The 16,877-nt window shown below is 40.6% G+C and overlaps 1 protein-coding gene across 1 annotated transcript; it reads left to right on the forward strand.

Moving 5' to 3' along the window:
* Positions 1-6,892: 6,892 nt before the first annotated feature.
* LOC134442446 (apolipoprotein L3-like) lies at positions 6,893-13,432 on the forward strand. Its single transcript, XM_063192614.1, has 10 exons — positions 6,893-6,961; positions 8,193-8,279; positions 8,385-8,430; positions 8,576-8,770; positions 8,900-8,942; positions 9,041-9,077; positions 9,200-9,572; positions 9,705-9,848; positions 10,664-10,798; positions 13,205-13,432. The coding sequence occupies exons 1-10, from the start codon at positions 6,909-6,911 to the stop codon at positions 13,430-13,432; spliced, it is 1,341 nt and encodes a 446-aa protein (XP_063048684.1). The 5' UTR covers positions 6,893-6,908.
* Positions 13,433-16,877: the final 3,445 nt, after the last annotated feature.

Genomic DNA, 16,877 nt, shown 5'->3' on the forward strand with positions numbered 1-16,877 from the left:
GACATTACTAAGCGCCTTAAGTAACAGGTTAAGACTTAGTCATCATGAGACAATAAGGTTATAACAGAGGCTCTGCGCAAAAGGGTTAATTAAAGTGCATGGCATACAGACTGGTATATCGATTGTAACATCCTCCTAAAAGTCCCAGAGTCCCTGAAAAAATGCTTTATTTTTAATACACAACAACAAGGGATCTTTCTTCACCTTCACTTTCTTCAACTCTTGCCAATGTCTTCTAGACCAACCTGTACAAGTTTGACAACTTATGTGTTCATTATGATTATATACATAGATAGTTATGTAGGCTACCACATATTGTGAAAGTAAAAGTGTGTGCAGGAGCTATGTCTGGAATGCTAACACGAATGTATGAATATATTTCATATCCTAGCTATAAATATTTGACAGCTGTGGAATATATTGCTTAAACAGCTAACAAATGAACATTGCAGACACGGCTGTTGGCAAATGTAGGGTTTGCCATTCAGTTTTATGTCATGGTTACACACTAAAACAACAGCTAAAGTCTTATGTTTACCAGCATGTGTAAGTGAAGCTGTAAAATGCTCAAGGAACCACTCCCCTTCCCTAAGCACCTTTTTTTCCACTTTGCTTCTGACATCATATCTTTGTACTTCATCAAGGCATGAATACCATGAATGCGAAGGTTTGTATGCAGACTTCAGCTGTTCTATACGACACAAACCCCAAATTATGCACTGTAAAAACTACAACTTGACATTGTTCAACTTACTGGAATTTTTGAGCCCCCCAACCGTGAAATTGGCAATGCCAACTTCTACTTTCTCAAGTTGAGTTATTTCAACTCACTTTTGTATGTTTTTGATGAAAAGTTGATCTTATATGAGATGTTGAGTTGATATGGTATACAAATTGTAGTGGATGCCTAGAATGGATAAAGTCAAGTAATGAAATTGTATACAAAGTGTAGTGGATGCCTAGAATGGATAAGGTCAAGTAATCTACAGTAAGAAATAAAAGTTGGCTTCAACTCAAATTTTCAAGGCAACTTTCTGCACAGAGTTTTTCAGTTATAAGTTTCAATTTTCAACTTGAGGTTTTTGAGTACTGATATTACAAAGTTGAATGAACTAACTTTACGAGTTGCCAACTAAGTGTTAACTAAGCTGTGGCAATCGGCTGCAACAGGGCTACCTAGGAAGTTTTGCAGGGGCGCTTTATTTTAGAATGTAAACATCCAGAATTTTCCCCTGTGACAGGCTACAATGTCATTATGAAGCTGTGTTAAAACAGGCCAGGCAAAGGTAAAATGTGGTAAAACAGGTAATGAGCATACTGTATGGTTTGATCTGCTATATTCTCTGCATCCATGAAACAATTCAGGACATCTTCATGAAACAGTTCACAACTTCTCCAAGACCAAGACCTGCTTCCATTCAATCATTCAATCAATCAGTCAATCCCATTTCAACCAATCACTGCCTGCTCACCTGAGTACTAAGGGCTGTCATGCCATGATTCAATTACTGCCTGCAGCTGCCACACTCTTGTAACATGGTTCATTTGCACCAGTTTTTAAACCAGGGACCTCATTTATCATCAGTTCGTAGAATGCCTTCTAAATTGTGTCTTACGAGCTAAATTTAGAATGGTCGCAAGTAGAAAAATCGGGATTCATCAAACGTGCGTTGGCTGCTCCTACGCACACCTCTGCATGATAAATCCCACACCTTCCAAATCACTGTGCACGCGCGCATTTGGGGTAATTTGCATCCCGAAACGCCTCCAAGTAGCCATATATGGCATTAAAATATATTCAAATGCCATGTTAATTCAAAGGCGCCACCCTGTTTGGACACACATGAACACACGCGGACACAAGTGGTGGCGGGAAGTGCGGAGATACATTTCCGCGGCAGAAGTGGAGGTGCTTTCGACAGGAGGAGGACAGTGTTTAAAAATAAGTAAAAGAAGGAGACACACATGAACGAAAACACTGTAAAATAGCACACTGCCATACTCCATCGTCATTCAAAGCAAACTGTACCTTGCACGGTGAATATTATTCGCAATTTTATGTTTCTTCCACTCGCACGCATGGTCGGAGGAGTGCGTAGATTTAGGCACATTTCCACGCACAAGTACATGTTCATAAATCCCACACTTTGCTCAGGAATGATTGCACGCACGCTTTACGCACAGATCTGTGCCTAAGAACGCTTGATAAATGAGGCCCCAGGACTCTCGTACTGTTCTTGTATATCTGCGCTTACAAAAGCTCTCTTGCTTTTGATAGCATTGGCTGGCTTGCTGGCTTGCTGGCTTGCTGGCTTGCTAGCAATGCTGGCTGCTAGCAATGCTGGCTGTTAGCAATGCTTGTATGGTTTGGCTGCCCCCATAGTGGTAGACAATTGCATTGCTGTCCCATTCACTTGGGGACCCATGATAATGTAAATATGAAATGGATAACCTCAAGCACTTAGTTGATACAACCTTATAAGATTAGTTGAATAGATCCTCTAACTTGAATCGGTTAGTTGATGTAACCTTGTAAGGTTTGTTGAATAATCAAACTGTTAGTTGGCAAAACCTTGTAAAGTTAATCGACTCAACTTAGTAATAGCAGTGCTCCGAAACCTAAAGTTATAAGTTGAGACTTATAACTTGAAAACTCAGTGCAGACAGTTGCCTTGAAAATGTGAGTTGAAACCAGCTTTTATTTTTTACAGTGACTCATCCACGACAATTTACCAGCGCTGCCTCCTTTTTCAAATGAACGCGTAAAGATCTCAGGCTATCGGACCTACTGCAGAACTAGTTTATGGTGCTTCACCTTGACATACTAAATGGTTTATTATCTGCATTTTTATAAAGCATTCCAGCACTCAGCAGAGTGTCTGAGATGATTTACTGTAAACTGAATGGCTTATATTCATTCATGTGAAGGCTGCCACACACTCGACCAATCAGCATTCACAGGAGGAGCAGAGTAGAGATCAGTGTGTTGCTCAAAGACACCACAATCTAGTCAGGAAGACTATCATGTACGTTTGAGCAAATATCCAAGTAGATGAGGCATCCATCAGCCAAAGGGCTATTTACTTACGCAAGCAAATATCCCTTCGGCTGATGGATGCCTCATCTACTTGGATATTTGCTCAAACGTACAAAACAACAAAGTATTGCTACAACTGTCCCACCACTGGGTTTTCTTCATTCCAAATATTAACACTCACAGTAACATAGGCAGTGTTACTGGCAGTTGTCCCAGAGTACTCTGTAAATGTAGAATTAACACTGCATTTTTTTTACTGTATTGGAATTGTGATAATGAATAACAAATGGTAGGGTTGCATTTGTCATTTTGATCATATTACAAGACCACATATAGGTATCACACAACACAAGTCAGTCAAATTATTTCTGTTGTGGTCCATAAGCCAGACCAGGTACCGTACCATATGGTGGGGCAAATTCAAATTCTAGTTGTTGTGAACTTATTCACAGAAGCGATTCTAGGTTCAGCTGGGGCCCCAAGCGCAATTTCAAAGGAGTGAACATTTGAAAGAAATTTGAAAGAAATCCTGCTTTCATTTAAGCATATTGCTGAAGCTCTCTGATAAACACAGGGGTCACTGGAGCTTTCTGAATTGACAAAACACAACATTTCTGCCTAAACTGCTTTCTTTATACACTGTGGTATCGGCATACCGTACATTGCAGACACAGCGGACAGACACTAAAATACTTCCAGGACTGCACAGATTCGGGAAAGGTATGATACATCATATTTGGGTGCACTTTGAGGGCTTAACTACGAAATATTATTGGTAATGTGGGTATAAATTCTGCACATGGAACTTCTATGTTCTTTCCTAAGAACCTCTCAGGATCAACTGTCACTTGTCAACTGCCATATTTTGTTGAGTCCATGCTCCAAGCATGTATCTGCCAATCTCTTTTAATGTTAATTTTAATCTAATTTAAATTGTAATAATACTGTAATAAAACCTCATCATTCAATAGCATAGAAAGCCTTTTTTGTTGTTATACAAATAGTCTACAATGAGATCTTAAGCTTCACCGGATGCATGAATAGTCTACATAATACAATACTAAAACTCAACATACACATGAAACACTGATGCAAATGCTGGGTGTAGTCCTAGGTAGGCCTACTATGGCAGAGGGAAAATGAAACTAGGCCTACAGTAACTGGTGCAAGCAGAAGGGCAAAATATGCATGTTATATGCTATATAGAATACTGGTACACACACACATATTGTTGCCTATTTGACGAGCTGAGGCATACCAAATATATAGATAAGTCTGCGTATACTACACAGAGCAATTTATAGTGTCCACTGTGGACCCAGTGTACAGTAGAGTTTTGCCAGTGGGCAGGAACTTCTGAAACCAGATAACCCAACACTGCCTATAGCCTATAAGTATGCCTCTGTGTATCTCTGCGTGTAAATTGTGTGTAAATGTGTCCGTGGCATATAGTAAGTAGACCTATGTCAATCAATTGTATAGTGACAATGGCCGATGAGGTTGCAGCCAACCCAACCGGAATCATACGTGGAAAAAATGCAGACATGTTGCAGATGTCCAGATGCGTGGTGGCCTATGCCATCATCAGTGTGACACTCTAAATAAATAAGTGATGAGAATAAGTCAGAGTGTGTTTTTCTGCCTTATTTTGAAAGTATTTTAACTCAATGACATTAACTCAAACTCAAAAGCAGAAATATTCTCATCAAACAACTGTGTAACAACACAAGCTCAAATATAAACATCACATCAACACCCAGGTATGCAAAGTCACATTGTGTGAACAAAGACAAGCTTTCTATTTTTTTTATTATTATTAGCACTGTGTCAACGATCTCCAATAATACAACCAGTTTGGCAAGTTATCCGATTAAGTGCATAACTACATGTAGAAGTTATGTATTCATTGTGAAAGTAAAAGTAATATGGGAGCTAAGGAATGCAATATAACTTCTTTATATCACTACATTGCAAGTTTATTCATTTATATCCTTGATATTTCACAAGCTATTGCAAGTATACTGCAAATGCAGAATAATTTCATGTTACAGTTGGTCTTACATATAATGTCTAGTGCTACATGGCGAGTCTATATTTAACAGGTGCTGTTATGAAAGTTGGAGCAAACTCTTTGAAACATAACCAACAACAGGTACACCTTCGTGGACATTTGTCAGCATGTGCAGAAGTCGGAAATGCCACAGAAGTCACACAGATTCACCACGCCTCATTTCAACGAACCAGTAAAATTTTGTTTTTCCCGCTTGCTTAATTCTGACATCATATCTGTCTGTACCATCAGGACATAAATGCTGTGACCACACGCAAATAGCTACGATTATAAAGACCTAGTATTTCAAGAAACTAATAATAGATACCATGTTAGTAACTTAAGACAGAAAAAACAGAGCACATAGATGTGAAGATATTATTTCATTATGCATGCATTAAGTGTGTAATGTTTTGCTATTTAATCCAGTTAAAAGGCACACCATGGGCAATGCACAGCGCATTTTGGAGCAACATGGATATACAAAGATGAGAAAAATCGGGAAAGGTGGTTTTGGAAAGGCAATCCTGGTAAAGTGCAAAGAGGATGGAGAGCATTATATCCTCAAAGAGATCAAACTGGTGAGAACATACACTTATGACAAAGAGTTATATATTGCGGGACTAAAGGGTCCTATGGCATTGAATATAACTGGTGTTGTACCCCGATGGTGGGTATAGTTCATACAAAATGTTAGTAGATGAGTACAGGGTTTCACTATGTTAACTGCACAAATGTCAACCAAATTCAACAGTTGTTTGTGTCTCCTGCAGCTGTCAGAGGAAGCTATCAGAGATGCCAAGCTTGAACTTAATCTGCTGATGAGGATGGACCATAAGTTCATTGTTCGGTACAAAGAATCATTTGCAGGTATCACTATCAATAATAATAATAATAATAAGAATAATAATAATAATAATAATAATAATAATAATGAATAAATAAATAAAATAATAACAGCAATAGATGTTAGTATTATTTTCATCATTGTTATTATTGTTCTTACTAATGTTAATGTTGATATTAATATTGTTGTCATTGTGTGTGTGTGTTTGTGCAAGTGATAATGGGGTCCATTGCCAGAGGACAATATGAATACTCTATGAAATTAATGTTACCATCTTTTTCTTTTAATCAACAGAAGGCCGCACCTTGTTCATAGCAATGGAGTACTGTGAGCAGGGCGACCTCGGCAAGGTAGTGGACAAGCAGTTGGAAAAGGGACTCCATTTCCAAGAGAAAGAGGTGGGGATAATAGATAAAAGCGGTAATAAGATGGATAGAACCCCTACAGGTCTTCCTACTGTCCTAAATTCATGGCACTCTTTGTGTGTGTGTGTGTGTGTGTGTGTGTGTGTGTGTGTGTGTGTGGTGTGTGTGTGTGTGTGTGTGTGTGTGTGTGTGTGTGTGTGTGTGTGTGTGTGTGTGTGTGTGTGTGTGTGTGTCTGTAGGTTCTTGACTGGTTTGTCCAGATCTGTCTGGCTGTGAAACATGTTCATGATAAGAACATTATCCACCGAGACATCAAACCACAGGTAAATATTTTATTGTGCACTTATTGTGCAGTCAGCTTTAACTCATACTTTTCAGTCACTATATATCCTATGTATGGTATGTACACATACAGTATGTCTTGGCAGTGAGACATGTGTTATAATCTATGTGAGAAAATGTAGCAGAGTAAAAAATACAGTGTTAACACTTAGAAAGTATGGGACAAAATAAAATAAAGAGTAGGCCTATGTTGAATTAGCACAGCATTTGTAGTTTTGATAATATACTCTCTGGCTGTCTTTTTCACCACAGAACATATTTGTGACAATGGAGGGTACAGTGAGGCTTGGGGACTTTGGGATATCCAAAGAGCTTCCTGGGTATGTATTGCTGCATTAAACATAGACATTCATAAGTCATTGTTTTAGTAAACTAAACGGTAACACTTTTCACATGTTTGCCACTAATCTGTATAAGAGACTTTTAAGATGTGTTAATTAAGCTCAATAATGTATTAGGTGTGTATTTGTCTTGTTCACAGCCAGCCAGGCCTTGATTACTGATATAATCGTAATAAGGTTCTGGTAGGCCTCTAACACAGTGTTTCTCAACAGGGGTGCCGTGGAAACATAGCTGATGAATACATTTTTGATAAGTTAATGCTAGTCAGTGGAATCTTTAATCTGCCATTTACGCACAATAAAGTCAATATAGGTCGCAACTTCGAACGTAGGTCGTGTGACGTCTCCAAATGTGTTACTTTTCTAAGCTTGTGTGGTATCGGATGCGATGCCATGTTACGGCTTGTTGGTTTGGGGTGCCTTGACATTTTCATCATTAATGAATTGAAAGGGTGCCTCGCCTAAAAAAGGTTGAGAAACACTGCTCTAACACATGTGTTATAATACCATTATACAGTACAGACAGTAGATAGGCGTGTATTATTGGCTTACATGTGAACCCTATTCTAAACCCTATTCTGTTACCAACTATAATGGCACTCAGCACATACAGTATATCCAGGAACAGGTTACACCACTACTGTTGCATAAACAAGATCAGAGAATAACACTAAAATAATTGCATATGAGCAATGTTGTTTGTGTTGCATTCAACAACTGCTGTCATAGAGTGTTTGATGAGTGGAAGAACTGTCAATATTGTGTTGATATTGACATGCCACTCCTGTCATTAGAGCTTTGTAAACCTACTCAGCCATTTTAGTCATCATACATGTTTATCACATCCCCACTGATGCCATCCGCAACAGAACTGAAAGTATAATGTGCAGAGACATCTACTTTAGCATTTAGTCTTGCTATATAGACTACTCAGCAGTTTTGCATCTTTTGAATAAACAATATCACTTTCACTTTCATTTGCTTGCAGCCATGAACTTCAATGACTTCATCTCACTGATACTGTTCGTTAGCCTGGCTCCTACCAAACCTCTGTGTGTTTGAGCTCTAGAGCCCCCTGGTGGTACTGGTGGAGCTCATGAAGCCAGGCAGTTTGTATCAGTATATGTTAAAAAAGACACCAAGACAACTGTTTTTTTGAAATAGTTAATTTCTTTCAGTTTACATTTTATATATACAATTTTACTTGTAGACCAAAGGCGTATGCAGAAACCCTAGCAGGTACATTGTTCTACATGGCACCAGAGATACTCCTCAGTCGACCATACAACATGTCAAGGTACTGTACATTAACATTTTTTATCAATCAACCAATAAGCACATTACGTAGCCTATGTTGTATCTTTTCACATATCTACTCTGTAATTCCATCTATTTTTTGCAGTGACGTCTGGTCTCTGGGTTTGGTGCTCTACAGCCTGTGCAAACTGGTAAAATGGATTTTATTGACTTTCACTCCGAATTGCCTGTTGTAGCGCTGTTCTGATCATTAAGTCCCCTAACTGTCTCTGTGGCTTACAATGACACAACAATTCTATAATCCTACATCTTTTATTTGTTTTTGCTCACAAAAAGACCTACACACAAAAAGATTTCTATGCAGCACAAACAAAACAAACGGATCTCGTCATACCACACATCTACTCTAAAGATCTCCAGAATCTTGTCAAGGAGTTACTGACAAAGGATGCGGCCAAGAGACCATCAATCAACGATGTTCTTAAGAAACCTTTCTTGGCTCGCCGTGTACCAAAACACCTTCCAATTGAGGTAAACTTAACAATGGTTTTAGTCGACTAACACATTTTTCTAACTTCAGAAGAAATTGCAATAATGGAACAATGCAGAGCATTTATTTAATTTAATATCCTGTTAACTGAAAATTCTGTTTGGTTAAAGGAATTAAAAAAGGAATTTGACTCAGGTCTGCAATATGCAATGGGTGAGTGAACAGTTTCATACACTGAGTACTGTCGAAAAAAGGAATGACAAGTGGTGAATTGCGATGATGTAATTTAATGATTGTGATACACTTTTTAGGTCTCGATGGCAAAGGATCATTTTTGGAAGATGAAGAGTAAGGGCAAGCACGCATCACACACACACACACACATACGTACATGTACAGGTATATTTAAGCGCAGCTAGTATTGATCCATGATCCGTCTGCACTGTACTGTATTCTTCCCTTCTCATCAGGTTATTGAAAGAAATGATTATCGAGCTGGTGGAAAACCTCAAGATCTTCTGCGCCTTCTTCCGCCACGACCACCAGCACCTGAAAGGCCAGATCAAGGCCCTGGATGACATCACCGACCAGCTTGAGACCATGCACCGCAAGACCACCATCGGCAGCCTGACCGGCGGCGTGATCGGGGCGGCTGGTGGAATCACCTCCATCGTGGGCCTCGTCCTGGCGCCGTTCACCCTGGGGGCCTCGCTGGCGGTCACGGCTGTGGGCGTGGGGATAGCGGCAGCAGGTGGCGCCACTGGCGCGGCGTCCAACATCGCCAACATGGTGCGGCAAAAGACCCTGCGCAAGACCATCGAGGACATCCTGAATGACTTTCAGGTAGGAATGTCAAGCTTACCAGTACGCCAGCTTTTTTATATTTCAATGCTTTATTTCTGGTGTGTGTGGTTGTGTGGTGAATGGGCAGTTTAGTACATCCTGATTGACATGAACCTCCATAACGACTTCCAGGATAAGGTCAACCCCGTGCTGATGAGCCTTAACAAGATCAACTGCCGGGTGGCCAAGATGCAGGAGTACCGCAAGTTTGCCACTAGCACCCACAAGCTCCAGGCTGGAGCGAGCACAGGACGTGGGGCGGCCGGGCTTCTACAGGTGAGGAGGTGCCAAATGTAGAGGTAGATGTAAAATAAAATAAAAACCCTTCCAAGGAGATACCATGGCACAACGCATTAAAGGGCAGATTACAGTTTTGCAACTGCGACAGTTGGGTCTGGTCGCTAAGCACTGTTGAAGTTATAGATCTGCACCCGAGGTCTCATGTTGTTAGCCACCATTGGTTACATAGCTACAACACAACAGTACAGTAGCCAGACTGCAGGCATTGTGCCGCGAGTGCTTAACTGATGTATTGTTCGTTTGTTACAGACTAATTCAGTCGTTGTAGCTTAATTTATTTACACACACTAGATAGAAAGCCGTCGTATTTCACAGAATAATGACAGGCTTGCTCTCGTAAACTACCGGAGAACGGTGCTACCACGAGAAGAAGGAAGTAGCGAGACGACCAATCACAGCAGCTTTTCTCTGCGACCTTCGCGTCCGTCTGATGTGTAGTCAGGATTTTCTTGAGGTGTGCAACGATGGTTGCAGAGCCTCTGCGCGGGGGGCGTGGTCGCGCACAGACCGTCAGCGCCAAAAAGCATGAATTGGCCTTGAGCCCTCCACTTATGAGCTTGCAAGCGCATCCCCAGGTTTGAGTTCAGCCCGGGTCATGTCCCAACCCTGCCACATTTCTCACTCATTCTGAGCTAATTGGATTAAACTTGTGGCCTGTTTTTTTAAGGTATTACTGTATTTACGTTGTGTATCTCATTTGATACAGTGGAACAACTGGTGTTAGACATATTTAATATCATGCACTATCATCACACCATGAATTTACTTTTACTTTTGACTCCCCTTTCCAGGTGGTGCGACTGGCGAAGGCTGTGAACATGGGTCGCGTAGCAGCTCAGGCTACTCGGGCGGTCAGCGTGGCCAGCAAGATGACGGCGGTGCTATCTGGGCTCATGCTTATCCTTGACGTGGTCTTCATTGCCAAGGTTGGTTTCGTAGGTTAGCTAGTCCAGTTAGCTAGTTTATTTTTATATTGGGGATGATGAACATTTTAAATATTGATATTGTAAATGTTGCCATTTCATGCATCGTACCATAGTGAGCCTCAGACTAATTTACATCTGGACTGGTGTTCTTCTTTGATAGCCTGATAAACCAGCCTAAATGTGAGACTGTATGTGTAATTTAGTCTGGCCCCGATGAACGATACATCCAAAGATTGTTGATGAGAACAACCAGTTGTTTTTCAAACCGTGCCTGTGCCTATAGGCCGGCGCTCTGACCAATCAGTGATCTTTCTCGTTGATGTGATTAACCAACATTGCGAGCTTCGTCGTCACTCCCTCAAAACCCTGCCGGCTTTGATTCCAAACAAATCTCTGAGTTGTGATTGGTTTGCCAGACTCAGGGCAATGTGTTCAAAATGTTCGACCGATCCGAGGCTAGACTACTTTTCGGCGTCCAGCGAGTGCCGCTGGCTTACTAGGCTACTTCTTTGATGTGGTCTTCAAAGGTTACTTCTCTGGGTGACACGTTGTTTGGTGTGGCAGGCTGAAGAGTAGGACATGACCCTGTTGTTAAGTTGCTGTAATCAGACTGGCAATGACCAAGTCGTAATGTACAAACCCCAACTCCGATGAAGTTGGGACGTTTGGTAAACAGTGAATAAAATCAAAATGCTATCATTTTCAAAACATTCAATCTATTCATTAGATGGAGAATAGTGAAAAGACAACATATTAAGTGTTAAAACCGAGAAAAAATAGTGTTTTGGGGGACATATGTACTCATTTCTAATTTGATAAATCCAACACGTCTCAAAAGAGTTGGGACGGGGATCAGTGAAATTTAGTAAACATCCAAATAAGATAAAACAACAAAGAAGAACATTTCAAAATGAATTGTACTGACGGACAATATAGGTGTCCAGGTATAAGATCATCACAGAGAGGCTGAGTCACTCAGAATTAAAGATGCAAAGGGAATAATTACCATAGTTATTACATACATTTTTGAATTCCCTTTGATTTACCACGATTGAGTGTATATAAGACATATTTTTGTTAATAAAATCATTGTATAGGTTCATGACATCATGAAATATATATTGGCTGTAGTCTCACTCTAATTCCTGGAGTGCTAGAGCTATTGAAAATTGACCATATTAAGAATGCTTAATGCATGAAAATGACACAGGGGTTTAACATTCTCCTAAGCACCTGAGCTCACTTGAAATAGACCCAGAAGACATGGGAAACTGTCCTTTGCTTACAGAAGTCAGCAGAAGTTGTAGAAGTCCATTCTTTTTGACAATAATAGAGCATTGCACATCCTGTGCTACAGTGAAAATGGACCATCCAACTTGTGTTAGTGCTAGCTTCAAAAGTCAGCCTCCATGATGGCATGCGGATGCAGTAGTGCATTGGTTAAGATGTTCTCACTCATCTGTAGAGTTAAATACAGTGCTGAATGGTATAAATGGGTTTTAAACAGCATGAAAAGCCACTCATGCATTATATTTTGAAGGGAGATCTTCGATTACTGCCACATAGTAAGGTCAAATTGCATTCTCTACTATGTTTTAACAGTTTGGCTCCATCATAAGGACCAGCATGTGATAAAATGGTGGGTTTTTGGTCAAGACCTGTCACACTGTAAGCACTACAGAAAGGAAAACATTGCAAAACATGACAAGGAATACACCCACCATTTAAGCTGGTGAAATCATGTCCAAGATAGGAATTAACACTGTTTTTTATATAAAATCATCACATCGGTTAATGTATTTAACTGTTAAGTGTTGTCTTTTGTTTTGTTTTTAGTCTTCCTCGACATTTGCTGCCATTTATTGTCCCCGTCCCAACTCTTTTGAGACGTGTTGGATTTCTCAAATTAGAAATGAGTACATATGTCCCCCAAAACAATATTTTTTCTCGGTTTTAACACTTAATATGTTGTCTTTTCACTATTCTCCATCTAATGAATAGATTGAGTGTTTTGAAAATGATAGCATTTTGATTTTATTCACTGTTTACCAAATGTCCCAACTTCATCGGAGTTGGGGTTAGTAGGTCTATTACGTTAAAATCACAAGACATGACCCCTGCCCTGTTATACACTTCCTGTTACCAGAATGACGAATCAAAACTAATTACTAAAGGCTGTGCAATCATGTAGTCGTGTGGTACTATCATAGCAAGGTGTTTTCAATGATATTGCTCCACTGGTGAAACAGTGCACATTATAAGGCTACATACATATATTTTTGTAATTTCAAGGTAGTTTGTTGTACTACGGAAGTAAAATCTTGTCAACTAGTACAGCATTGCACTGATGGAACAGTGTTCATAATGAGCCAACAGCACATGAAATTGTACTACTATCATTATTAGGACGCCAAGGAGATCCACGAGATGAACAAGCTGAAGAAGGCGGCCGACCGGGAGGCCACTGGCAGGATATCCATGGCACGAGCCAACGAGATCAAGTCCAACATGCTGAAGTTCATCAACGAAATGAGGAACACCTCCCGCCATTTTGAGACCCTTCTTGCAGAGCTGGTGGAGACGAAGAAGGTTCTGGAGGTGGAGATCATTCCCAAGATCTCTATGAACACATGAAAACGTGGTAAATAAGATCTCTAACAAATTTGAGGATGTGGTGGCTCAATGAGCTAAGACGTCATAACATTACACCGGTTACATTATGAGGTCATTTCCTGATCCTTCCCCGCTTTCTCTCCACTCGTTTTTTCCAACCGTACTCTCTCAATTTCCTATACAAAATAAAGGCATAAAAGCCCCAAAATATCTTTCAAAAAGATCTACAAAAAATCTGGAGATAGGCTATATAATATGTTGTTAGGTGAGAGTGACAATAAGGTTTTCATCAATATCAGATAACTGAGTGGTTTAACCCAAATCTGTCCTTTGTACCATACCGCTAGAGACACTATGGCGAGATGCCCTTTTGACCGTGAATAAATATTGCCTGCATGGTTATATTCTTATCCCATATTAGCTCCCAGTGGCTCCCTTCCTTAACAAAATCAAGAACTCATCCTCGTTTTTTGAGATCACTTCAGTGAAGAGGAAGGTTTTGGTGGTGAAGATCTCTGAAGTCCATGAATATGCAATGTAATTTGGCATGTTTTTAAATGTGTACTGTAGGTATTCCTATAGGTATCCAAGTGGAAATATTGTTTTAAAAAAACTAAATCTAATTGGTTTAACACTAACTTCCATATGTTATACAGAGTCCCTATGAGGTCATGTCACAAACTGACACTATTACTGATTTCTGACGGGGTACTCAACTGGTGCTGGACTACCATTAACAGTGTGTAGGTTGCATGAAGGGTTTACACTAGAGTGAATAGGTGAATTATGGGTTGCATTTTATACAGTATCATTTTCTGCATGGTAGCCTATAGGCCTACTGGTTGTGGTGCGTACATTTTTTTTTTGCTGCAAATGTTCACCAAAGGATGCTTTTGAAACACTGAATTCAAACAGGTGCATTGGAACTCACTGGAGAAGGTCTGAATGACCAAAATATAATGAGCAATAAAAATGCGATTGTAGTGGATTGTGTGTGGGATATTTGTCTGCCTGTAGTACTTTGCTGTAAATGTTTACAATATAAAGAATAAAGCATCATCAGTGGTGTCTTGTGACTTGAATTCTTTTCTAGATATATGTATTGTACACACACACACACACACACACACACACACACACACACACACACACACACACACACACACACACACACACACACACACACACACAAATTTATATGAATCCAAATAGAGTACTTACACTTTGGAGAGTCGAGCTGCACAACATTGAGTAGAGCAGTGGCGTAGCTACAGGTGTTCCAGAGGGTTCCGGGAACACCTACTTTCATAACTGGAACACCTAAAATAAATTGCCGTCACTTGACAACCGATTGTAAACGCAAGCGTCGGGAGTGCAATCATAGGTTTTACATGCAGCCTCCCCACTCACCAGTGGACCTATGCCTGCAGTGCACCTAGTGGCGCTGTCAGTGCAGTACCACCCGGAAAGGTGGCAAGTGGAGTCTTTCGTAATAACTACCTTTAGAATCGCACATCATCGATAGGCTACTGAATAGGCTATGTCAGTGGTGCAACATGATGGTTCTAAAATATGCTGCGATGAAACAGAGTTCTCATCGAAAAATTTTTTTATGCATCTCCCCCCTCTATCTCCACGGCTTTAGGCCCAACAGACTTCAGGTTCCAGAATCGCAGAGGTTCTCCCTTCAAAAAGCAGGCCCACAGTTAGCCTTATTACCCATACCATCCGACAGGATAACCTGATTCTCACGCAGATGTATATTCACGAAGTGTAACGAAGATGCACGAAGCACTAAGGGTCTGCGCGAGTAGAGGATGATGCAGCTATAGATGAACCAAAATACAGTTAGCTTGGGGATCCCAGATCTCTCTTCTGTAGACGTGCCTAAATGCCAGAGCGATCTGAAAGCTTTCGCCATCCCTGAAGCAGTGAGTGGATGGCTAAATGATTTAGCCCGATACAGTTGGTTGGAGTGCAATATTAAATTGCGGAGGGCGCGAGCGTTATGTGCCTAAAATTATTATGGAAACGAATGATAAAAATGCCGCACATGTAGGCGACGAGTATGGATTTCAACCCTTTCATTCGTACGTTGCTCCTAAAATAAATATAGTACATCCCATAGAGAAGACCATGCGTGAACGATAACGCGCGCGCAGACACAGACAGTACAGACGCGGTAGTTTTAAAAACAAGTTTGAAGATTTTGATGCAGCTGATACCCCGCATGAACGCTCCATAAAGAAGTCCAGTCGCTAGCATAACTAACACGAAATGGATTAAACAACATCACATTATGATCTTCAGGGGAGATTTCGCATTAAGAATGCCAGTATGGAGATGCCTGTAAACGGTGTTCTACTTGGTGGAGGAGTAGCATTAGTTGCGGAGAGAGTAACACGCCGACTAACTACCAACTCGGACTGCTACCAAGTGTGAATTGTGTATTTCGTTTGGAGTTGTGGGACGCTGGGACGCTCGGAACAGGTCAGGTACCGTGAAGACATTTCCTTTACTTTCAGATTGTCTGGACAACCGGTAAGCTGACTGTTACTCGTGCTAACCGTGATTACCCACGTCACATTCACACACACACACACACACACACACACACACACACACACACACACACACACACACACACACACACACACACACACACGCACACGCACACGTCTCTTCCAGCCAGCCCAGCCTGTCTGTCTGTACCCCTCTTCCCATCCTTTTCTTTTCTCCTTTGTTTTGGTTAAACCGGTCGGCCTTTTGGGTTTGTGAAAACTTCTGCTACTAGCTAGAATGGCTGTGTTGGAGGCTGTCCTTGTTGTTTCCCAATTTCGGGATATAAATTAAACACTAAATAACGTTTCAAACACAGCCCAACTGGTGGATTGGTTTTCTGTTTGCTAGTTTCAACATTTCCTTAATAATATTTTGTAGCCCTACACACCAGAGCCACCGTTACAGCAAGTGTTTTCAAGAATTAACAGGTTGGCAACACTTCCAGTCAATGTTTGAAAAGGAGCTCGCCGAGGAATGGACTCTGATGAGATAATTGATGTATATTTAAAGCCAATATGCATCCCTTTGAATTCAGTTGCAGCGCAAATATAGCAACAAATAAGTTAGGTTGGGTTTGCCAGTCATGATTCATGCGTAATAGTATGCGTAATAGTATGACACCGTGATAGTAGGCCGATCCGTGCAAACGTGCTGTGTTTACTCTGAGTTGGAAAAAATACAATAAATAAGGAACACCTGTATTTTCTTGGGAACACCTAGATTTTCTTTTCTAGCTACGCCACTGGAGTAGAGTAGGCTACCTCTGAACTTTAGATGTCCGTAAGACCATTTTGACATACATAGGCTATTTTACTTCTGGGCAGCACTGGGTTAAGTTTAAGGTCACCAAATAGACAAACATGATGCTTGGGCAGCAATGAGCAGGATTTCTTTTGAATCATTA

Source organism: Engraulis encrasicolus, unplaced genomic scaffold (genome assembly GCF_034702125.1).
Source record: "Engraulis encrasicolus isolate BLACKSEA-1 unplaced genomic scaffold, IST_EnEncr_1.0 scaffold_162_np1212, whole genome shotgun sequence".
Classification (NCBI taxonomy): Eukaryota; Metazoa; Chordata; class Actinopteri; order Clupeiformes; family Engraulidae; genus Engraulis; species Engraulis encrasicolus.